This window comes from Falco punctatus (genome assembly GCF_963210335.1).
Source record: "Falco punctatus genome assembly, chromosome: 8".
NCBI classification, from domain to species: domain Eukaryota; kingdom Metazoa; phylum Chordata; class Aves; order Falconiformes; family Falconidae; genus Falco; species Falco punctatus.
The window spans coordinates 6,134,317-6,157,651 of record NC_137588.1 but is presented as its reverse complement, the minus strand read 5'-3'; the positions used below and the strand labels follow the sequence as shown (position 1 = coordinate 6,157,651).

The 23,335-nt window shown below is 51.9% G+C and overlaps 1 protein-coding gene across 2 annotated transcripts in view; it reads left to right on the top strand.

Annotated features, from left to right (window-relative positions):
* The window catches only part of COL6A2 (collagen type VI alpha 2 chain), a 28,379-nt gene extending 5,044 nt beyond the window's left edge, over positions 1–23,335 (top strand). Inside the window, exons 3-28 of one of the 2 annotated variants that reach the window (XM_080399223.1) lie at positions 794–1,392; positions 1,971–1,991; positions 2,714–2,779; positions 3,324–3,377; positions 3,491–3,535; positions 3,720–3,746; positions 4,007–4,033; positions 4,136–4,180; positions 5,372–5,425; positions 5,810–5,872; positions 6,128–6,190; positions 7,065–7,154; positions 8,002–8,064; positions 8,474–8,536; positions 8,670–8,732; positions 9,267–9,329; positions 9,762–9,812; positions 10,190–10,225; positions 10,607–10,669; positions 10,917–10,979; positions 11,271–11,306; positions 11,558–11,603; positions 12,138–12,290; positions 12,549–13,001; positions 13,337–13,375; positions 21,751–23,335. In XM_080399223.1, coding sequence (XP_080255349.1) covers positions 794–1,392; positions 1,971–1,991; positions 2,714–2,779; positions 3,324–3,377; positions 3,491–3,535; positions 3,720–3,746; positions 4,007–4,033; positions 4,136–4,180; positions 5,372–5,425; positions 5,810–5,872; positions 6,128–6,190; positions 7,065–7,154; positions 8,002–8,064; positions 8,474–8,536; positions 8,670–8,732; positions 9,267–9,329; positions 9,762–9,812; positions 10,190–10,225; positions 10,607–10,669; positions 10,917–10,979; positions 11,271–11,306; positions 11,558–11,603; positions 12,138–12,290; positions 12,549–13,001; positions 13,337–13,375; positions 21,751–22,358 — 2,954 coding nt within the window. In that variant the 3' untranslated portion in view covers positions 22,359–23,335. Of the gene's footprint in view, positions 1–793; positions 1,393–1,970; positions 1,992–2,713; positions 2,780–3,323; positions 3,378–3,490; positions 3,536–3,719; positions 3,747–4,006; positions 4,034–4,135; positions 4,181–5,371; positions 5,426–5,809; positions 5,873–6,127; positions 6,191–7,064; positions 7,155–8,001; positions 8,065–8,473; positions 8,537–8,669; positions 8,733–9,266; positions 9,330–9,761; positions 9,813–10,189; positions 10,226–10,606; positions 10,670–10,916; positions 10,980–11,270; positions 11,307–11,557; positions 11,604–12,137; positions 12,291–12,548; positions 13,002–13,336; positions 13,376–16,319; positions 18,211–21,750 lie in introns of those variants that run through there. The other variant, XM_080399224.1, reaches the window with a different exon arrangement.

The window sequence follows — 23,335 nt, the reverse complement described above, 5'->3', positions numbered from 1 at the left end:
TCACAGGCAGTGCCCTGTGGTAGCAATCCATCTGTAGGGAACACTGTCCTCCGCCGAAACTCCCCTTCCTGGGTTTGCACTGGAGTGAAGAGAGGTGGAGATTGAAAAGCCTGGGGTCGGCCAGTGGCGGCTTCTCCCAGCTGCTGCAGTAACAAATACCAGCCAGTCTCCAGAGCTCAGCTCTGTTCCCGATGTCAGAAAATTGTCGGCTTTGACAATTTCAGCACTTTTCAGTTGCAGTGCAGATGAGGTGATGTATGTGCCCAGCCTGACTTTTTTTTAAAAAAGGGTGAGATTTTCATGATTGCTTCAGCACTCAGCAGATCTTAGGATTTTGAAGTTCTGGGCACTGGAGAGTCATCCGATCCAAACACAGATGTTACTGCTAGTGCTAGGTGGGACTGGTGGTTTTTCCAGTATCACACTTGAGTACAATCTTTTTGAAAATGTTTAGAAATCAGAGAGCAAGCAGCAGCCTAGCAGGCAAGCAGAGCAAAAGTCATACCCTTGCTCTTCTTCATTCGAATCTGGCACTCAGACCTCAGTTTCCTCATTTACTCCAACCCAGGTGGGAACAAATTAGTAAAGTTAGCAATTAGTAAAAGCTGCAACACCCTCACAGGGAGCTGACTTTCAAGCCTCGTGCTGTTGTTTGCTCTCTTCACAAATCCATGTGCTGCTCTCTATACGCTGTCTATATATGCTTCTCGGTCCAGCTTTCTGAGGGACAGTGAAGGGGGTGCAGTGATGAGTGAAGTGCTCTGACATGATTTGAATAATTGTCTCCATGTAGAAAAGAGGAACTGCCCCATCAACGTGTACTTCATCATTGACACCTCGGAGAGCATTGCCCTGCAGACTGTGCCTATTCAGAGCCTCGTGGATCAAATGAAGAAATTCATCCCTGAGTTCATCAATAAACTGGAGAGTGAGCTCTACCAGAACCAAGTCTACATCACTTGGCAGTTTGGTGGACTTCATTACTCAGACGTGGTGGAAATTTACAGCCCTTTAACGAGCAGCAAAGACATATACCTCCCCAGGCTGTATGCTATCAACTACCTTGGCCGAGGCACCTTCACGGACTGCGCTATCTCCAACATGACAGAGCAGATCCAGACCCAGATGGCCACAGGTGTGAACTTTGCAATAGTCATCACCGATGGCCATGTCACTGGCAGCCCCTGTGGGGGGATGAAGATGCAGGCTGAGAGGGCGCGAGACATGGGGATCAAGCTCTTCGCAGTGGCCCCCAGCAAGAACGTCTACGAGCAGGGGCTGCGGGAGATTGCCAATCTGCCCCACGAGCTGTACCGCAACAACTATGCCATCACGCAGAAAGACACCCTGGACATCGATATGAATACCATTGACAGGATAATCCAGGCTATGGTACGGCATGCCCCCTGGGGTGCAGGGACTATAAGGGGGGACAGGAGAAGCAGCGCATGGATGGGGGGGAGGTGCTTTCTGAGCAGCCCCACGGTGGGTTTTGGCAGGGCTCTAGAGAGCACCTCTACCCAGGAAAAGCCTCCATTTTCTTCCTCTTTTTTTACGTCCTTTCAGCACTTATGGGCCAAAGGGGAGTCTCGGCATCTCTGGCTTCTCTAGTTAGGTGCTTAACCAACACTCCCTGGTTTGTGCCTCTGTTCCCGGCATGTCTGGGCAGGCTGCCACCCTAGCGCCGGCTCTGGCTGAAGGCCAGACCCATACCCCAGCCTGGTCCCCACCCAGGGGTGCGTGGAAGAATGCGCAGCACTGAGGTATGGGCTCACCATCAGCATGGTCTTTGAAGCCCCACCTGTGAGACAGTGTTAACCAAGGACTCTGCTGGGAACATCTTTAAAGTCATGGGACCTTTACCACCTCCTCTCCCTTGAAGTCACGCACACTTCGAGGGTGCGATGCTGTTTTTCTCTAGGGAATGACCACCTTAACTGATTATGTTCTTCCTCTTTTGTCCTTTGCAGAAACATGAAGCCTACGGAGAGGTGAGTGAGCAGCATCTCCTACACTGTTGCCACATGACACAGGTTTAAGTTGCCGCACTTACAGAAGACCAGCTCGTGCCCCGAAGCAGCAGGGCAGGTTTTGCAGTGAGCTGCACGGGATGGGGCTCTGCCCACCTGTGGATCCGTGCAGAGCCTGGGGGCCTGTCCCCTTACCCAGTGGTTAAAATGGCATACTGGACTTTTCGTTCTTTGCCTCCCCCTCACCTGCAATGGATTCAGGTCTATTGAACAGACTCATTTCATCACTTCGGAGGCACGTTTTGTAGGTGCTGCACAAGCTGAAGCTCCTGCCCTGCTGGTATCACGCAGACAGGGATTGGCATACATAGGGAGGAGTGTGTGGAGCAATACTCCAGAGGGCATGCACATCCCCTGATCGCCCCAGAAGAGCAAGCCCGCACCACCTCGCCTGACACTTAGCAGTCTTGTTCTTTCAGTTTGGGCCCAGAGCCAAGCCATAATGAATGTGCTTGTGGCAACTTTCTGCTTTTAATTTATGGGCAGCGTTTTTCTGCCTGCTTGTTGCTGTCCCGATTCTGACCCAGCTGGAGCCACAGTAGCTTTCGGCACTGCGGCCACAGGGAGAGGTGTGTGGAGAGCCGTGGTGCAGAGCTGAGCTTCAGGTGCACGCTGGCTCAGCACACAGAGCAGCCACCACGTTGCTTTATAAACCACCTCCTGGTTTTTTTGTTTTATTTCAGTGCTACAAGATGAGCTGCCTGGAGATTGCAGGTCCACCTGGTCCCAAAGGATACCGAGGGCAGAAGGTAAGTCGCCCTAACCTGTGGGAAGAGAATAATGCCAGTGCCTGCCACAGACACTGTAGGATGCCCCAGATCCCACCTCAGGCATAGCCCCCAGGTGGGATATAACTCCCCAGCATCTATCTTGGCCCTGGGAGACTGCCATGCTGCAGTGAATGGAGCACACAGCCAGCACCAGTGTGTCCTCATGTCCGTGCTGAGGCTGATGCATTGACGTCAGTGCAGAGAGGCATCCGAGCATCAGCTGTGCCAGCCACAGCCGGCACCTTCAGTGCCTGAGGGCAACAGGAGTCAGGCAGCAGTTGTCTCTGACTGTCCCACCATCACAAGCAGAGCTCTCAGGTGTGCAGGGTGTCCCACCCTCCTGTGTGCACCCCTCCCCATACAGTCTTTCCCTGACTTCCCCAGAATAAAGCAGGTCCCACTCCACTGACACGCTGCCCCAAGCTCTGTAGGAGCAGCCACAGCGAGCCTGATGCTCCCAGAAACTGCCGTTTTCTCAGTCAGCACCAAGTCCGGACTTATGTTTGTTTTTTTCTTTCCTTAGGGTGCAAAGGGGAACATGGGTGAGCCAGGCTCCCCTGGGCTGAAGGGACGACAGGTGAGTTGTGGAAAGTCCTGTCCCCCCTGCCGCAGCCAGTAGTGCTGTCCTTGCATTAGCTGGGGCCAAATCTCTGCCGCGCTCAAGCTAACTCTCCACGTCTTCTTCTTAAGGGTGACCCAGGTATTGAAGGACCGATCGGATACCCTGGTCCCAAGGTAAGAATCCTATAGCCAGTGGCTGAGCTCTTTGCATTTGTTGATCTTTGGTAAAGCAGGGGGAGCTCTGCTTTTTCCCCTCATCTGCCCATTTCGCACCCCAGACCCCCAGAGCTCCACTGCCTTCACTCCTGCTGATGGGCAGGCACTAACACAGCATTTTTCTTCTTTTCTTCTTGTCTAGGGTGTCCCAGGGCTGAAAGGAGAGAAGGTGAGAAAGAAGAGACTGAAAGGATGTCTGGGTGCTTGGCAGAGGACACACACATTTCTGTTACAAAGAGGGAGAGTTTAGCTGTAATGAGGAGAATAACAACCCTATTAATGTGTCATTGCAGACTTTCAGGGGCATCTCAAAGCCTGTCTCCTTCAGGCATTGCTGATGATCTTGTGAAGTGTTGATGTTTTTACCAAGCTAAACAGGAGGGAGGGCTGTAGGCAGACTGGCTGACTCTTGTTCTCTTCTTCCCCCAGGGAGAGATTGGATCTGATGGACGGAGGGTAAGAAAGGACATTTTCTGACTTGCATGTTGTTCCAGCTACCAACCCTTCAGTGTGTGTTAACAGATCACTGATCCCTCTTCTTCTCCTCATTGATCCCAGGGTGCCGCTGGTTTGGCAGGCAGGAACGGCACTGATGGACAGAAGGTAACAGCACCGGGAGCACCCTGTAATGTTGCTTCTGATGTTTCATTGGTTTACCCTGCCTGGTCCCCACAGGTTGTTCTGTCTATCTCATCCCACACCGTAGCTTTTTGTTCTGACCGGGGTTTCTGTGAAGTTTTTTTGCACATCATCCTGCATGGCCTGTAGAAATATTTGAGCTGGCTGGAGATGCATTAATTCAGGTCACAGAAGCGCTAGCCCTTCGTCAGCAAGCTCTGGGCAGGAACGAGACGTGTAACCCGGGATGTGCTCCTGCTGCAGGAGGGGATACAGCCAGATCATCTGGGTGTAGATATCTGTCTTGGGTGTTAGTGACCCCTACAGGACACACACACACACACAGAGTGTTCCGCAGAAATTTGCTTTCCACGGCACTTCGTCACAGAATCCAAAATCTCATCTCTAAGCTACTGCTTGTCCTTAATATTAAAGCCCTAAAGCCAGGTCCAAGTACCTTGTAGCAGCCCCTGAAATCCTCTGACCCCTCTATGGTGAGTGTAGATGGACACAACCCCCTTAGATCTGTGTGCCGTGCAGATGTGCCGCAGGGGGACAGCCTAGCCCGAGGTGGCCAGGCTTCAGCTGGCTTTGCCTGCTGCCCAGCACGCGTTGGGTTTGCTCTCAGCGCTTTCTTACATGCTCAGCCAAGTACATCTGTGAGATAACGCCTCCAACGCCTGCTGAAGCTCTAAAACACCAGCGTCCTTCAGCCCCCACCACTCTCTAGCCGAGGCGAGCTGCCTAAGCACTACGGGCAAAGCTGTTTTAGGGTGCAGAGCCCGGCAGTCACAGCTCCCACAGCATCCGCCGGGCAGCGGGGTTACCGCAATGAGCTGCTCTGGTGCAACGTGCACGGCAAAGGACCAGCGCAATCGTGGACGTGAGTGACTGCCAAATCTAGCCTCAAGGGATGTGTCCATCACCCAGGGCACGTGTGTGGGATGAACATGCTTGAATTCCCACCAACACCCATGCTGGAGCTACTTTGTCCTCCTCCCTTTGCTTCTGCATAGCACACTCCTGTTTAAGGAATACACTTGCTATTTATTCTCTAGCTAATGACAGGTACGGTCAGCAGATGATGTTAAAACTCAGTAACTTAACAAGAAAAGCCGTATTTTCCCTTCAGACACCTACAGCTTCTCTTTCTTCTTTTGAATGCTATCTCTCCAGGGCAAGCTGGGGAGAATTGGACCACCGGGCTGCAAGGGAGACCCCGGTGACAAGGTAGGAATGCTTTACTCTTTCATTCAGCACATCAGTTGTGTAGCTGCTGAATCAGTTGCACATTTATAAGGATGGCCAACGAAAGGTTACTGGCCCATTTTCCTACAGATTGCATGATCTGATCCTAGGCCTGGGATCCCCAGAATGGGGAGCACAGCCTGATTGGTTTTGTGCCTCCTTTCCGTGGGCGACTAAGCTGGGATCCCCCAGCATCCATCCCCTCCACATGGAGAGGAGGAGCTGCTCCTTTTGTCATCACCAGCAGCAAGGAAAAACTGTTTTAGTCTCCAGAACAACTTTCTAAGCCAATTGACTTTTTTTGCAGGAAAAGTGTGTATTGTTGCCACTGCAAAATGTGTGGTTCTTTGTCCTTTCCCTCCCTAGGGCCCTGATGGCTACCCAGGAGATGCGGGAGACCAAGGTGAAAGAGGAGATGAAGGCATAAAGGTACAAGTGCTCTGAGCAGCAAGCAGAGCGTGTGGGCCGAGGCCACGGGCAGGGACAGCTGCCTGTGTTTACTCTTAAATCCATCGCTACTCATGGAGCCCGCAGGCTCTGGGGTGTGGATCCCATCACCAGAGACAGGAGCTGAGGGAAGAGCCTTGCTGGCACTGCTCCTTGGGCTCCTCATGCTGCACGTCAGTGGTACATGGCAACGTGTTGCTGACGCAGGCAATGACTGTTGTTCTCTGGCTGTTTCAGGGAGATCCTGGCCGACCTGGTCGCAGCGGACCCCCAGGACCTCCAGGAGAGAAAGGAAGCCCGGTAGGTTCATGCAACGTTCAGATGTCTCCAGTGTCTTACTGAGATCTGCTCCATGCAGCGTGGAGCTGGGGCGGTATCAGCTGCAGCACAAAGGTGACTGCTTGCCAAGGCATCCTGGTGATTCTGAAAATTAGCCCACTGGCATGGAGAAAGAACAAGCCCCTGGGTGGCCAAATGAGCTTTTCTGTCATGTGTGTCCCCACCAGTACATTTTGTAGGCAACAGGAGAAGGGACTGCGCAACATCCCTGCAGCTGCCCAGAGCCAAATAAATATGGGTTTTGAGCAGAGAAAAGCAAGCAAAATACACTTAGGAGGATTTACATTCCTAGCTGATCCATTGCACTGCATCTTTCCTCCTTTTCCCATCATCTCCTGGGTAGAAAGGCCCTGTTTGGCTGTGATTTCCCCTGCTAAAGTTTCATGACTTCCTCAGTGTTTGTGGCCATGCCAGTGTTTGCAGGCTGTTTCTGTTCATGTGAGTAAAAGTTAATGATGAATTTCTCAGAGATCTAACACAGGCTTTGCCCGCTGTACTTGACCTTACAGCCCAAGGTTGCTATGCTGATGGCCAGTTATTTCAGAGGTAGTGGAGGAGGCTGAAGTAACACTCCAGCTTTAGGCAGGGCTGGACAGGTGCTGTAAGGAAGAGCTGACAAGCCTTTGCACTGGGTGATGGAGGAAAGGTGACACAGCATCACGCTGGAGCCTGTGCACATAGCATTGACATATAGGCATGGTGGGTGCATGGAAGTATAAATTGTGTGCTCATACACTCCTCTCCTCAAGGGTGGACTGCTTGGCACAGGAGAAGAGGTGCACGTGTGCACCTTGACCTCTCTTCTGACAAATTGTGTTTCTTTTTCTTCTCCAAGGGACTTCCAGGCAACCCTGGAGCTCAAGGGCCTGCTGGAAGCAAGGGAAGCAAAGGTGAACAAGGACCTCCTGGACCCAAAGGAGAGCCTGTAAGTGTCTGAATAAGTCCCTGGACAGTGGGCACACCACAGGAGCCTGATGCAGTTTCATGGATGAGCACTGAGAAAGTCCCCTGTTTAGCCTGCCTGCCCTGCCTTCTGCATCCCAAAAGATGGATGTGCAGATGCAGATCCCCTTGTCTCCGCCATAGAGCAGTACTTCCATAATCCCAAGCCTGATGTTGACCATTTCACCTTAGAGAAGCATCCTGTATTCCCACACAACCACAAATGCCTCTGTGGATGCCCAGCGACCCTTTGGTTGCAAGATCCCCAAACTGCTGCCTTCTTGCAGGAGCTCACAGAGTGGAGATCTGGTGGCCATTAAGGTAGAGCTGTCTGAAAAGGGCAGTGTCGTGACATCAATTTTGCCACACAGACTCAAGCTAATGTGGTGGGCCACTGCAAAATTTGGGGAGCAGGTGAGAGGCGATGTTCCTTGGCAGAACACAGCAGCACAGCTCCACCAGCACCAAGAGGCCAGAGGCCAGCTGGCTTGTGCCCTTGTGCAAGATCCAGTGGGGAAAGCAACGCTGGATGAGCTGGAAGTACAGCAGAGTGTTTAACCCTCAGGGAATGAACCACCAGTGTTTGTGGTCACTGCAGTGACCACCCCACTGATAGAATAGTCTGGCTGTGGCTTCCCAAAAGCCAAAGGCAAGATCTCAAGCAGTGTCAGCGTGGCCATCCCCGCTGCCCTGCTGCCAGGTGCGTGCTCGCTAAGGGGGCAAGGAGAAGTCTCTTGGGTCGGGTGGGAGAAGGCAAGGCAGCCAGGTGTCATCCATCCGGTAGCATCCGCCTTTGCGTCCCATTTATGTAACTTTCTGTGTCTGCCAAGGGTCGACGTGGAGATCCAGGGACAAAAGGCAGCAAAGGCACTCCCGGGGGCAAAGGAGAAAGGGTAAGTAAAGCACCTGCCCAGACCATTGCAAATGAGCCCAAGATGCACGGGGCTGGTGTGTGTGATGCGCCACTGCCCAGCCACGAAGTATCCAGCACCAGAGCTGGGAATAGCAGATCCCAGTGGGCTCTGCGTGGGTGCTCTGCTCCCACTGTGCCTGCTGTCTGCCCTGGTGCCAACAGGTCAGCCTCCTCTTCCAGGGCTTGATCCAGAGAGGCGATGAAGGGCAGCAAAGCTGAAGGCTAAGAGACATGTTCAGAGGGCGCACTGCCCTACACTGTGTTTCAAGCCGAAAAATGCCAGATTTGAGAATGGCATCATGCCTCCTCACTCCAAGGAGCAGTGCCAGGTACACAAACAACACTGGAGACATGCCTGACCAGGAATAATATCTTTGCCCTCCTCACAGGGAGATCCTGGTCCTGAAGGTCCCCGTGGCCTGCCTGGCGAGGTTGGAAGCAAAGGAGCAAGGGTAAGCCTGGAGCAGGGGTTAGTGACAGCCAGGAGGGAGGGAGAGTGCTGCTGCCATCCGGGGCAGCTAACTTGTATTTCCTCCTCGTGCACACCTGCCTCCATATGTTCTTGCACCTTTCTTTGTTTTGCAGGGAGACCAAGGACTGCCAGGTCCCCGAGGCCCTTCAGGTGCTGTGGGAGAGCCAGGCAAGATAGTAAGTCATCCTCAGGCATCTGTGTAACCATCTCCTCCTCCTGCAGCAAGAGCTTGCCCTGCTGACATAAGCTGGCTGCACTGTCCCTCCTGAGGGAAGCCTGCCTGACCTTGTCTTAGGGATGCTCAAAAATTAGCCCAGAGGCCCCTGGCTCGCTCTTCCTGGGGCAAGGAGAAATTGCAGGAGCCAGGAGTCCCTGCTTCTCCATCACTCCAGTCCCAGGCATTCCCATGACAACATGGAAGGGAACACATCAGAGCGGGTCACGGGGTGAGGAAAGCTTGGGCTCCCTGGGCTCCCATTTGTCCTGGGCTGGATGTCAGTCCAGCACCCCACAGTAGTGCCGTGACATCCATGTGGCTTTATGGGATGCAGGAACCCAAGTGCTGGATCAGGCACTGTCACAGAAACCTCATCAGGAGGGGATATGGTCCTGCAGCATCATGTCAAGAGCTGGTTTTTCCAGCACAGTCCCCTGTGCGGCCAGGGAAGCCACAGGGAACGTCCTCACCTATTTCCTCCACTGTCCTACAGGGATCACGTGGGGACCCTGGTGACTTGGGCCCGAGAGGTGATGCCGGACCACCAGGACCAAAGGTAAAGTACCCGAATGCAACTCCGCATTTGAAAGGGTATTTTGGTGTGCTATTTTTTTATAAAAAAGAAAAAAGAAAAAAAAAAAGAAAAAGAAAAAGACAGTTTCCACTGAAAAACTTGCATGCCTCAGAAATGGAATGGCTCAAATCTGGGCATCCCTATGGGGCAGAGATGTAGGTCTTGCTGAGGCCGAGGCAGTACCGAGGTAAGATACACCCCTTACCCTGCACAGATTGAGGGGTGTCCCTGGCATGTGACATTCCCAAGACCCTGCAAAACCTCGCTTCACACAGCCAGTCCCAATGTTTCAGGGCCAGCTGAAAGGTGGTGTCTCACCGCAAGAGAAGATGAAACCAGTTCTGACTGTCACTGGCATCGCCAGGTCAGGAGGACTGGGTTTGGTTTCTGACAGGTCATTTTTTTCTACCAAAGGGTGACAGAGGCAGACCTGGCTTTAGCTACCCCGGACCCAGAGGACCACAGGTATGTGTGCCTCATCCAGTGCACATGCGTGTGCTGCGAGGAAACCTGTTTCGGTGGAGGTTGCTGTTGGAGCTGGGTAGCCTGGGAGTAAAGAGAAGGAGGAGAAAAAATGATCGGGGTCACAAAAACGTGGAGCCCACAAAGCGGGTGAGGGGGTTGAACACTGGGACTGAACCTGCCTCATGGCAGAGGTGCTAGGGACCCCAGCCTCGGCAGGGGTGCTGGGGAGGTGGCTGCACCCACCACCCCAACCATCGGCCTGAAGCTACACCTGCTGTTCGGCTTTGCGTCCCTCACTGCAGACTTCGGATGGATGTGTGCACAGTGCGGGGCCAGTGCTGTTTGGGTGCTGACCCCTCCCTCCTGTCCCTTCACAGGGTGACAAGGGTGAGAAGGGACTGCCAGGACCCAAGGTGAGTGTGTTTGTCTGCGTTGCCTGTTTCTTGTGCTGACTGAAATGCTGAGCAGTTGTTGCCCGACCCTCCAGGTGCATGGCCGAGGAGCCTGTCCTGCCGGCAGCTGCCCTGGCTGTTCCCTGCAGCCGCGGAGCCTGGGTGTATCTCCCAAGCCCAACTGCTTTTGAAACCATCTGAAATATGTTTTGCAAAACTTCTTGATTCTTAGTTAACGCCTATGTAAACACTGTTTCTTTAATCTGCACTGAGCTGCCGGTTTACGGGGTGCTCTCCCAGGCCAGGCAGGCGTGTTTTTGACAGGCTCATAGTGGTAGTGCCTCTGCCTGAGCACATCCAGATGTGCTCCATGCCGGATCTGTTTCTCCTTCCTTCGAGCAGGGAGGAAGAGGTGAGGTTGGACCAAAAGGACTGCAAGGGACCAAAGGCGAGAAGGGGGAACCGGTAAGCAGACTTCCCGTACTGCCCACAGGGTCAGCATCCCCCTCCCACAGCTCTGCTCGGTGTGCCGGGGATGGGGCTGCCCACTCTCCTTGCCCACCCCGTGCCCCCAGGCTCAGCGGTGGCAGGCTGGTGACCGTGCTTAGAAGAGCTGTGTCTGACAAGGGGGTCAAGAGGAGCCCTGAACACCAGCAGCTGCATCGCCATCCTTGCTGGAGAAATATTTGATCCTTCTTTGCTTCTTCCCCAGGGTGACCCTGGCCCAGGAGGTGAGCCTGGACCCCGTGGTCCAACTGGTGAACCTGGCCCCGAGGTACGGTACCGTGCCATTGTGTCTGAGCAGATGCTGCAGCTCCCTCCTCCCCTCCCCACTTCTCCATGATGCTTTAAAGCCCAGAGGATCCCAGTGAGCAAGCCCTGCAGCAGGGCTTGCTGGAGGCGACACAAGTTGCCAGATGTGTCTGCTGGCTCCCAGCAAGGGTTTCCCACCCTTCCCGTGACCGACCCCTGCAAAACCGCACATTTTTGATGGCTCTGACATCTAGTTCCCAAAAAGGGAACTCACGGTAAAACTGTGCCTGAAATCCCTGTGTTTTTCTTACAGGGGACCGCTGGCCCACCAGGAGACCCTGGCCTGACTGTAAGTAGCACTGCTCTGCAGCCCCCCTGCTCTTCCTCCTTGGGCAACCATGGCTTTGCTGTGCACAGCCTGAGAACGAAACGGGGCATCAGGTCCTGCCGCTGCCTGGTGGAGTGGCCTGTGACATCCCACGGGAGCCAAGGAAAGAGGGGAGGGGGTCAGCTGGGTGGGAAAGGCTCTCCTTTCCCTTAGAGGGGATGGATGCTGTGTAAGGGGAGGGGGGCATTCACCCTGCACCTCTTTGCTGGCAGGACTGCGACGTGATGACCTACGTGCGAGAGACGTGCGGATGCTGTGGTGAGCAGATCATCAGCTCTCCTCAGGGCAGGGGAATGACCACTCGAGGGATGGGGAGGGGGGTCACCAGAGGCTGGCTCCTTCACAGCTCTTCCCTGTGAGCTGCCCTTTGCACTGAGCCGCCAGCACGGTGGGCTCTTTGCTGCTCTGCACCCTGCAGAGGAGACACCACGGGAAGTCCATCCTGCCCACCCCAGCCCCAGCCCACCCACTAAGTGTGATGGCACTGATGGGACAGCCTGGCTTACCTCCCAAAATCTAGCTTTGCCATCGCAAGAGCAGTGAGCTATAATATAGAGTCGCATGGTCCAGATGATAGGATGAAGCGTATTACACAGTGTGATTAAAAAGCACAGAAAGATGCATTTAAGATCCTCCGTACGCTGCTGCTGTGGGCAACACCATAAACCCTGTCGACGCTTGGTGTGATGCTAACTGTCTCTGTCTTCCCATAGATGGTCTCTTCTGCCTTGTTGGCTCTTTTCCCCACCATCATTGACCTTTGTGCTTTCCTCTTTCTGTCCCTCTCCCCAGACTGTGAGAAGCGCTGCGGTGCCCTGGACATCATGTTCGTCATAGACAGCTCGGAGAGTATTGGCTACACCAACTTCACCCTGGAGAAAAATTTTGTTGTCAACGTGGTCAGCCGGCTGGGCTCTATTGCCAAGGACCCCAAGTCGCAGACAGGTCTGGGCTGTGTGGGGACAGAGTGGGACATGGGAAAACTAAAAGGGTCTTGAATCCCTCCAGCATCCATGTCTGTCTGTATCTGCCCTGGGCTGCAATCCATCTGTCCAGCATTTTTGCTGCAGTTTCTGCTCTTCCCTCTTTCCTTCCCAGCTTTGTAGGCCAGGCAGGCAGCTCTTTGCTGGTATGAAAGTTTGCTGAATTTCCCCATTTTTACCTGAGGATGCAAAGCCAAGTAATGTGACGCTTCACCGGCAGGTGCCCGTGTCGGAGTGGTGCAGTACAGTCACGAGGGGACCTTCGAAGCCATCAAGCTTGATGATGAGCGCATCGATTCACTGTCAAGCTTCAAGGAGGCAGTGAAGCGCCTGGAGTGGATTGCGGGAGGCACCTGGACACCATCCGCTCTCCAGTTTGCCTACAACAAGCTCATCAAGGAAAGCAGGCGAGAAAAAGCCCAAGTGTTTGCTGTGGTGATCACGGATGGGCGCTATGACCCCAGGGATGATGACAAGAACCTAGGGGCTCTTTGCGGTAGAGATGTGGTTGTCAACACCATTGGCATTGGAGACATGTTTGATCAGCCAGAACAGAGTGAGACCCTGGTCTCCATTGCCTGCAATGAACCCCAGCGAGTCCAGAAGATGAGGCTCTTCTCAGACCTGGTGGCAGAGGAATTCATTGACAAGATGGAGGACGTGCTCTGCCCAGGTCTGCACCTTTCCTTGCACAGTTCTGACTGGAACTGGAGTTTTCACCCCCAGGGTTTGGGGTTGGGGGGCGTATACGGTGCATTGCAACGATTGTAGAGATGCTGTGCCCTAGCAGGTTGGCCAGTAGCTCATAAGCTGGGTCATTCATGGTGGGGGCTGACCTTTATGTAGCTCTGGGTAAGCAGTCCTGCCTCAGATATGGGCCAGCCTTTTGGGGCAGCCCTTTGGAGTCCTTTCCCCTTTAGAGACCTCACCCTGCCACCCCAACTGTGCAAGCCTTGAGGGGAGGGTGGCAGCATGTCACTCAGTTTTCCCTGTTTCTTTTCCTTCCAGATCCACAGATCGTCTGCCCTGAGCTGCCCTGTCAAACAGGTAAACTTTACAAGTAGCTTCATGCCATCTGCACGAAGGGATGGGGGAGAGTGCACATGGCTCAGGAGTGGGAAGAGGGTGTGCAGCCCTGTTCATTCCCTTTGGATGGCAGGAGTTCGGGATATAGTGTTACTTTACATGAGGAGAGGCTCCAGGGTTTCATCTCCTGCTCTTTTTGTGTCTCTCTGAGTTCTCTGCACAGGTAGGTACAAGTGCACCGTGTTAGTGCACTAGCATGGCTCAGCCCTGATATTTCTCCCTGTCCCACCAAATTTTGACCTTCAAACTCAGCAATTAATTTCTCAGTTGTTCCATGTTTCTATTATACATGAAGTCAAAAGCCCCTTGCTAAACTCTCCCATCCATGTGACCTTTGAAATGCAGAGCCCACCCTGCAGCACTGGGCAGGATGCTCTGCGGGAGTGACAAGGACAGAGCAGGGGGCAGGGGACCGTTTGGAAAATGACACCATAGTGGACCCAAAGCTTTGGCTTCTCTAACACTGGCTGTATTTAATTAACAATTAACTCAGGGTGTTGGATTAAAGGAAAAAGGCTGTAAGGATCCTGCAGTATAAAGGAGACGGCCGCTGCTCGCTGCAGGTAGCTTTACTTGAGCATATTTTGCTTGTTAAAGGCCAGATCTGCAACCTGAATTACTAGCAGTTCCGTCTGTCTGAGTCTTTGTGCCTGTTCAAACACAATAGATGCACTATTTGCTGGTATACACAAAGCTTATAAAGGACAAAGTTTTGCCAGCTCTTGCAATTTTTATCTCTACTCTTGCCGTCAATGTTGCTGTGAAAGACCCCAGCTTCAACTCAGTATTATACAGAATCTCAAATTTCATTTTCAAAGAAGTCCCTTCGTTTCCATACAAAGCAAAGGAAAACTGGTCCCAGGACGCTCAGAATCTGAAGACAGGAAAGCTGTAATTACTCCCATCTAAGACATCTCACTAGTATTTTGAGTATTTGCACCTGGCAATGCAGAGCGCACGATGTCCAGCCGTGATGCTGAGCTATCCACACAGGCTCCTCTGCAGTGTCCTCTGAGGAGCTTTGTCCTGCGGATCCGTGCACAAGGCGGCGACATCCCCATGCCGCACTGGTGACTGCTCGGGTGTCTTCAAAGGTTTTGGTCTTTGCAGCCTCCCTGTTTCTGAGGAGCACTGCAGGAGAGAGACTGACCCAAGCAGTGGTGCACCCTTGTTCTCCTAGGCTTGGGCCATCAAAGCCCTCCAAAGCAAGGCGAAGCTGGCAGTCCTTTCCCTGTAGTGCACTTGGGTGTTTCTGTTCCTGATGAAAGGTGAGAACAGTTCACTGGTACCTGACAGTCCTGGGGACCAGAAATGGCTTGAGGAAGCATCTGAGAGGGTTCCCTCTTGGGCAAATCCCTCAAGCCATGCCATAGGCAGGCCAAGTCGGGTGCAGGCCCTACACCTGTACCCCCGAGGACATGGGAGTGAGGTGGCTGAGTAGTGTGGGCCTCCTGCGAAAGTGTTGCTACACCCATCTCAGCATGGGCAAAAGATGTCCTGGTGTGCTAGGCCTGGTAGATCAAGTTTTAAGTGATACCCATTCAGGAGCCTTTGGGCAAAGCACCTTCCACCCGTAGCACTGGATGGTCCGTGATGCATTGCTGTCACCATTTAGAAGGATTTGCAATAGCAAATAGCTTGCCTAGCGACGAGGGAGCATGTTGGATGTGCTGTGACATAAGGCATGTGACAGAGCCTGGGGCTTCTTTGCCCAGAGCTCAGCTCCTCTGGTTCTCCAAGGACATCTCACGAGTTGGTGCCAACTCGCATTCAAACCCTTTGGATGGAGGTGGTGCCCTTCACAGGGTATGTGGGTGAGCTTTGTGCACACCCAGTGCGCGTGTCCCATGGTAGACAGGCCAGACAGGTCCAGGCCAGGGAGGCAGCTGCACCCAGCCCTGCTCCCGGCCCCATGGCTGTCAGCGTTGCAGTCCTGGCACTTGTAAGAAGCAAATCAATTGCACATGCCAGGCACTCCAGCTCCAGCCTGGGCATGGTCAGCAGAGCACAGAGAGGGACAGGTATTGCACACAACTGGCTTCCTCCCTGCTGCCTGGCAGAGCCAGGCACATCGCCGCTTCGGGTTCACACCTGCAGGTGAGGGTGTCCTGTCTCAGTGCTTTGCCGAAGGAAATCCAGGTTTTCCTGTTTTCAGGGCAGATCCTTGTCTCCCTGTTACCACCCGTTGATTCCTGCGGTGCTAGCAGGATGCTGGCGTGTTAAATGGGTTAAATGCTGAGCAAATCTGAACTGACCACTTGCTTGGATAGAAACCGCATGGCGCTCTGTGAGGCTCTTTCTAACCCATGCAAAAGGCTTTGCTTCGAGCTTTGGGATTTTGTTCAAATGTAAGTGGAGCCAGGTGGAGATGGAGGCTCTCGGGGTCCTGACTAGCCCGGCCACCACACGGGAGCACCGCAGGGCAGTGGCTGTCGCCAAAGCACAGCGGGCTGAGTGCCAGGCAAGGAGTTTACATAATGCTGTCCCTCGGATGTCTTTCTGGCTGTACGGCATCATGTATAAGTTTGCACGTAGCAGAATTCAAAGCTCCATAATGGCTGAATCCTATATACAGAAAGAAGTCGGACCCTGTGGCCCTCTTCCTGAGCGCTGCTCTTTCTCCATCATGCCTGTGCTGGATGAGTAGGAAGGAACCAGGCAGTTAAGGTTTTGTGTAATATTCTGAGGTCTCTTGGTTGATGTGCGAGTGTTTTCAGTACAAATCCCACAGTTCCTCAGACATAAATGTGGCAGAAAGATTTAAAGCCTGGCTTTGGTCTTTACTTCTCTGTCCTCGTTAGCTCTGTTCCCTCTGGTGTGGTGCACATAGGGAAGCCAGGGAGCTTTCAGAGATGCAGCCATTGCTAGCAAGCCCTGAAAATATTCTTTTGACGCTCACTTGCAGATGACAGGAACCCTGGGAACGTAAACCCACTTATTTTCCGCCCCATGGAAGAGGGAGTCAACATAGATTTCCCCAGCACCATACATTCGATCGCCCAGTTCCTAAACTCCACGCGGGAAACCCAGGACCCCAGCATGTACACCCAGCTGGTGGCCACTTTGGCCTTTACCGCCGAAAAAGCCAAGTTTGCCACTGGAAATGAGCGGCAAGAGTGGATGGACTTGTTCATTGACACCTTCAAAATGGTGCACAGCGAGATTGTGGGGGACCCAGAAACCGTGCTAGGGCTTTGCTGATATGTCTGTTAGAGATCCCGTGGAAGTGGGTGGAGGCAAAGGTTGAGTGGAGGTGGTAATTGTCTTTCCTAGAGTGCCTGTTTGGCAGAGGGGACAGGTACATCAGTAGGTGCTTTTAGTTTGTGAGAAACACAGGCAGTGAAAGGGCTTGGTTGCGCTCAGTCGGGCACACACAGGGCAGTCCTGTCTGACTTGGCTGGCTGATGAGCGTGGCAGCTTTCTCCAGTAATGTCAAGAGATGCTCTTGCTTTGCCCACTGCTTTTCTGCAGTCACCTCAGTGCTCCCCTGCTGCGCTCCCAGCCCCAACCCTCAGCCAGGCGTGAGCACCAGGCTCCACCAAGGAGGCTGCCAGTACGCGTGGCTGAGGGCCAGAGGGAGCCCCTCATTTGCAGAGAGCCTAACGATGCGCTTTTCCCACACCTTCCTGCATATGTATTTGCTGCTTGCTTCTGAAGCATCTTCTGCCTCCTCTTGCTGGGTTGCCGCGAGGGCTTTCTTTGGGTCTTGCAAACCATTCATGTGACAAGATGGACAGAGCAAGGTGCGTCTCCTCTGGCCGCAGTGGGTGTCCCTGTACAACCATTCAATGGGCCGCTGGGGATAGCAAAGGGAAGGACCAAATAGGATGGGAGAGGGGACAGCCCTGGCTTTCCATCGAGAGCACCAAAACCTGGGGAGTGCTTCTCTCAGAAGCTGTATGAGCTCCCTCTGCCCTTTTCTTTGCTTGTACTTCCGTGTTTCTTCTGTCTTAATTAGCACCATGTACCTGTTTATATCCAAGAGACAGAGGTTATGTAGGGCTAAGTGGTCCAAAGCAAAAATCCCTGACTGTGCGGTCAAACCTCTGTGATGCGTTACGTGAGCTATTTAAAAGCAAGTATTTACACTTGGTGTAGTACAGCCCATTTGATCCATACCCAGAGCTGGTTTGGTTCAGAGAGACTAAAGACCCATGGCTTGTGCTGCGGGTATGTGCATTTAGATGAGGAGTGATGTTTCCACGAGCTCAGCTGCCCCCGGTTTTCCCAAAAATCCAGGCAGGTGAATGCCATTCCTACCCCCAGAATAATTACTGCCCTCTCAAGCCATAAGAAGAGAAAGTGGCATTTCATGTGCAGACACAAGAGAAGTGTTTACTGCCAGCAAGTGAATTTTGCAGCCTCTCTAACTGACATGGTATTATTGCAATAAAATATACTAAGCAAATGGCATATTTAATGGCCAGAAGGGAGATGTATGGTCTTAAAAAATGCTGTTGGGCTGTAATGCTTCCAGATGCACAAAGTGGAGCCAGTTGCCAAGGTCAGGAATGGGAAATGAAATGAGGAACTTGCCCACTTTGAACTTTTTGCAGCATTTTCTTCCAGCTCTGCTCCAGCACCCGGGGCTTGCCAGTCTAGGTAAGAAGCCATCCAGCGACAGGCTTGCAGGGGAGGTGTTTGTGTTGGTGAGCAGATCAGATGTGCTGCACAAAAACAGCCTTTCTCCCAAGGCTTTAGCACTTTTTGCTCCCGGTCTATAGCAACAGGGAGCTCAGAGAACTCTACTGTCGGTGTTATAGAGGGAAAAGACTTCAGAGAGCTTTACGTGGTATTCTCTGTGTTTTAGGTGAAGGCAAAAGGATCAGCCTGTGTCTGAGTCATAATCCACGTATTCCAGGTAGTCTGTGCAAAGCCAAGCTCCCTACTGTTTTGATTTGTACCCCAAAATTATCATGTGACTTAGCCTGCTGGGATGCAGCTTAGGAGGAGTGCACTCAGAGTAGTTAAGCTGCTTCAGCCATGATGCTAGAGGAAACCCCCCAAAAAAATCACTGAGCTGAAGAGAACGTATCAGGGCTGGGGTATCTTGCTGAACAAGACAAGAATTCGGCAAGACTTCAGCAACGGGAATGTTTATTTCATTTCATTGCAAAGTAGCCGTTTATTTCCTTTCTTTTGGAAATATTTCCTAGCAAAGCAGTACAACAAATGAAAACCTTCAGCTCATTGGGGGGGAAGAGAAAATGTTGCTGGGCAGTACCTGTGTTGACCCTTGTTAGATGGGGGCAGGGGGGTGTAGTGGTGTTTTGCTAGCATAATCCTGGCTAATCCCTCTGATAAAATCGCAATTTTCATCACAGCAGTGGTTCCTTCAGTGAGGCTCTTGGGCAAAGGAAGGACACAGAAAGGAGCTGGGGAAAGGACAGTCCACACCTCCCCAGAAGTACGTGAGGGGCTGTGAAAGGGGGAAGCCCCAGAAAGGGCTGGGAGGTCAGTCCCCATCTCTCGGTCGCTTTCGTCTCCACTGTCAACACCATGAGACAACAGAGAAAATGCCAGATACCCAGGTTTTAGAAGCAGCAGGAACATGATGGCGTGGTTGGGGTTACTCTGCACATGCAAGTAATTAGATGGGTTGCTAATGGCTGGAAAATCGATGGTATTTCTGCTTTCAGTGCTGCCTCTGTTAGACATCCTCAGCTGTGTCCTAGCACACGGTTCTCAGTTCGGTGAGCTGCAGGCATTGATGCCTTACTGTAAGCCACATGAGGAGGACCAGCGCAGCGATTAAAAGCATGACATGAAGATTTAGTTGGCTTAATTCAAAGGTGGTGCCTCCGAGAACTTATCCCCCAGTTAAGGAAAAGAATCTTGTTCCTTGCTGCAGGAAAGGTCCTCAACTGTCAGAAATGGGAACAAGTTGCAACGAAAGCATGACACTAAACAGGACAAACCCAAGGTTTTGCTGCACTGCCTCATATCTGTTAAGTTGCCATGGGATAACTCACACATAGGAGCATCTTACCACACAGCTGGCAGGCGAGCAGCAGGCAGAGTGTCTCTGGGGAGTGCTCCTGCAGCAGAAGCTGCAACTGGAGAGCCAGGTGTGCATCACGCTCTTGCTGAAGCTCCATGGAGTGATGCTGCTCTCAGCCACAGCCTGCTTAACTAGGAGCTCTTAAGGCTTGCTTCGGTTCCTGTGGGAGGTGGGTGGCTCTTGCTTGTCATCTCAAGAAACATGACTGCACGTAGACAAGCGTCGGGGGGAGACTGGTAATACTTCTCCAATGCCATAGGCAGCCCTCACTCCCACTTGCTCGCTTCCACCTGCTTTTGCAGACCACTGTGTAGATTTTGGACTGTGTGGTTGCAGGGGGCATGCCTTCCTGCCTTTCCCCCTCCACGACTGCACAGAGCAGGTGAGAACCAGGAGTGCAGGTGCTGCCAAGGCAAAGCATCCCTGTGGCAGCAGTGCCTGCACACTGGGAACTGCAGCATCAATGTTCCCTTAGACCACATTTCTGAAGGAAGGTTGGGCAGAGGTGAGTACGTACCTTTATTGCTTTAAAGGAATGGCGTGTTGCAGTTGAATTTGGAAATGTGATATTCTAAAAGCTCGTGGGGGGAACAGCATTTTTTTGGAGATCGGTTTCTACTGCAGTCAGAACTGTCATTGCAGAAGCCTGTCATTCGCAGTAGGACAATGTACAGTAAGCACCATTCAAGGTGTGCTGTTATTGTAGGTATGTTTTACAGTGGGGGCTAAGGAAAAAAGCAAGTCTACAAGGTCAGGGAACACGATACAGAAACAACCATAGACTTCTGCTGTGACCAGTGAGTTAGGTTAAACCATAAGCACCAACAGAAATTCCTGCATCACGTTTGACTGTTTTATCATGGATGGAAGTGATGCCAAACAGTCTGTGAGCTCAGTGATATGCACCATCAGAGCTTCTGCTACACTGTCTTGTGCTGTTGGATTCACGTTGGACACTGTCTCTGTAATCTCAAGAGCGCATGTATCTGCTTAAATACAGCTTCGCTGTTTGCCGAATGTTGACTACACACAAAGTACTCATGCACTAAAGAGTGATCCGTTTGTTCCTCAGCTCATAGAAGGAGTTACACCAGTTCAGCACCTTCCATGCTGAATCTGGCAGCCTTCAGCACTGAGGAAGCACTTTATCAAGTTGGATTTGCTCATAGTTAGGAAATTAGACATAATATGATACTCCAATCCCAAAAGTTACCCTGCCAAAAATGGATGCTCGAGCTGGGGCTGCTCCAGAATCTCCTGTTCCTTGCCAGTCACGCAACACAACATGACATCGGCTCCAGGACTTCACCTTTTCGCGGTTCAATCTGAGCCACAGAATTACTTGACAGCGACACAGCCATTGCCCTGATGCCACCTCAGGGGGTGGCCAGCCGCAGCAGGTACACCACAAATCAATACTGCTGCTGCCGTTGTATTCCCAACTAGTGCTTTCATCAGAGAAGGAAATTCAAAAGAGGAAAATTCAACAGCGCAGAAATGGAATTGCTTCTGAGAGAAGCAGTGCATGCAGAGGAACAGCAAATGCAATACACCCAGCTACTGCAAAGGGAAGAAATAACAGTCCCTAACTAACAGCTGGCTCCAAAGACAGCTATTTTCTTCCCCTTTTTTATTCTGAGTTTGTTCATGGCAGATATATTCGTATGCCCACTTGCCCGCTTTGTGGACAGGTGCTGTTCTGAGTGACAGAAGAAGAACAATGTCCTGCTGTGTTCCGCCCAGATACTGGTCTTTTCTGTATTACAAAAGCTGCTTTACTATGAACAGGTGCACCGACAAGGATAGTCTTGTTTTCCAACCACATGACCCAACCTTTATAAGCTCTTTAGGAATTAGTGCTTGCTGATGAAACTAATCTGGCTGAAAGGTATGAAAACAGCTTTCATCCTCCAAATCTGTGTGTGAAGAGTAGCTCTGAAAGTAAACCACTCCCTAGGAGTAACTGACAGGTTTGCAGACACTGCCTGCCATTAATCACTGGATATTCCTCTTGCAGATAAGAGCTGGGAACTGCTGTAAGAAGGTGGATGTAATTCTGGGGCTGAAATGCAGACCTGTTTAATCTCATGCGTGTCTGTTACAGGCCCCAGAATTAACATTCATTAAGACCTAGTGCCCAGGAGCTGAGGGTGTCAGAAGCAAAGCTCCTGCATTACCAGCTGCAAAGACATGCTTTGGGAGCAGAGTGGGGCTTGTTCTTCTTTGGACAAAGATGCACAGAGGCAATTCCAGCCCAGACTGCCTAGGCAAGCCCCAACTTTACCCTGTAGGCTTTCTTATGCTCCCAACCCTTGTCGTCTTCTTTCTCCCGCAGAGCTTGCAGTGGCCCAGTGCACACAGCGCCCTGTTGATGTCGTCTTCTTGCTCGATGGCTCTGAAAGGATTGGGGAGCAGAATTTCCACAGGGCCCATCACTTTGTGGAGGACGTGGCCCGACAGCTTACGCTGGCCAGGAGCAACACCGACAACATGAATGCCCGGATTGCACTGCTGCAGTACGGCAGTGAGAGGGACCAGGATGTGGTCTTCCCACTGACCTACAACCTGACGGAAATCTCCAACGCCCTGGCACAGATAAAGTACTTGGATTCATCCTCCAACATCGGGTCAGCCATCATACACGCCATCAACAACATCGTACTCAGCCCAGGAGGTGGGCAGCGACTTGCCCGGCGCAATGCTGAGCTCTCCTTCGTCTTCATCACCGATGGCATCACAGGAAGCAAGAACCTCGAGGAGGCCATCAACTCCATGAAGAAGCAAGATGTCATGCCCACGGTAGTGGCTCTCGGGAGTGACGTAGACATGGACGTCCTGCTGAAGCTTGGCCTTGGGGACCGGGCAGCCATCTTCAGGGAGAAGGACTATGACAGCCTCTCCCAGCCCAGCTTCTTTGACAGGTTCATTAGGTGGATATGTTAAATGAAGGGAGTGCGCATGGCCTCTCACCGATACGCACCCCACCCTGATATTACCCGTTTCATTTCCTTCCCTCTGTATGGTTGCTAGCAACTCTGAGCTGGCCCAGAACAGCTGCCCTCTGGGTACTCCTTTCTAGCCAAAATCCAGAGCTCTTTTTTTATTTTCATGATGAAAAAGTCATATATTTTACACTTATGGTGCTAATTAAAACCAAGGTTGAAGCAGGATATAAAGCCATATGACTTACTTATGTAAAGCTTTACACAAACCAAGCCACGACTTGCGTAAATTCTGTAATCCTAGGAGGGCTTATCAGAGAAGCAAGAAACCTTTCAGTGTAGCAGGGCCAATGAACATCTCTAGTTTTCAAAAACTCTCAATACCCCTCAGTGTCCTGTGAGGAGCTTTATGGTGGCAACATCCCCTGTTCTTTAGCAAACCCTTTTCCAGGTTATCTCATCTTTTTTGTTCTCTCGGTACTTCTGCCCCGAGAGGACTGAGTGAGTTTATGACACGTCACATGCTGCTTGAAATGGTCAGCAACTTACTTTCCTTTTGCATGGCCTTTGGTGGTTTGCTCCTCTTTCCCAGGAGCAATGGGATGGTGAGACGTTTTAGCTGCCTTATGCGCTTGTCTGCAAATACTCCTTTTGGGGCTCTGTCTATCCTAAATTCCACGTATTATCTTTAAGATCTTTTTTTTTCCTGTGGACCATATCTCCCTTGCTTCCTTCTGCCATTCCAACCTTCATCAGAACCTGTTCATTTATTACTGCACCCAAAATCCTGGGTGAGAAGGGGCAGGATGCCTCCCAGCATCTCACAACATACTGGGCAGCCACCGGAGCTGCCTCCCGTCATCCCAATGTGCTCAAAGTAACCACGGTGCCACTTTCCCACCAGTATCTGCTAGGCAACGCCCAGATTTGAACTTGAATTGTGCTGTCTGCAAAAATAAACAAACTGTTTTCACCCTA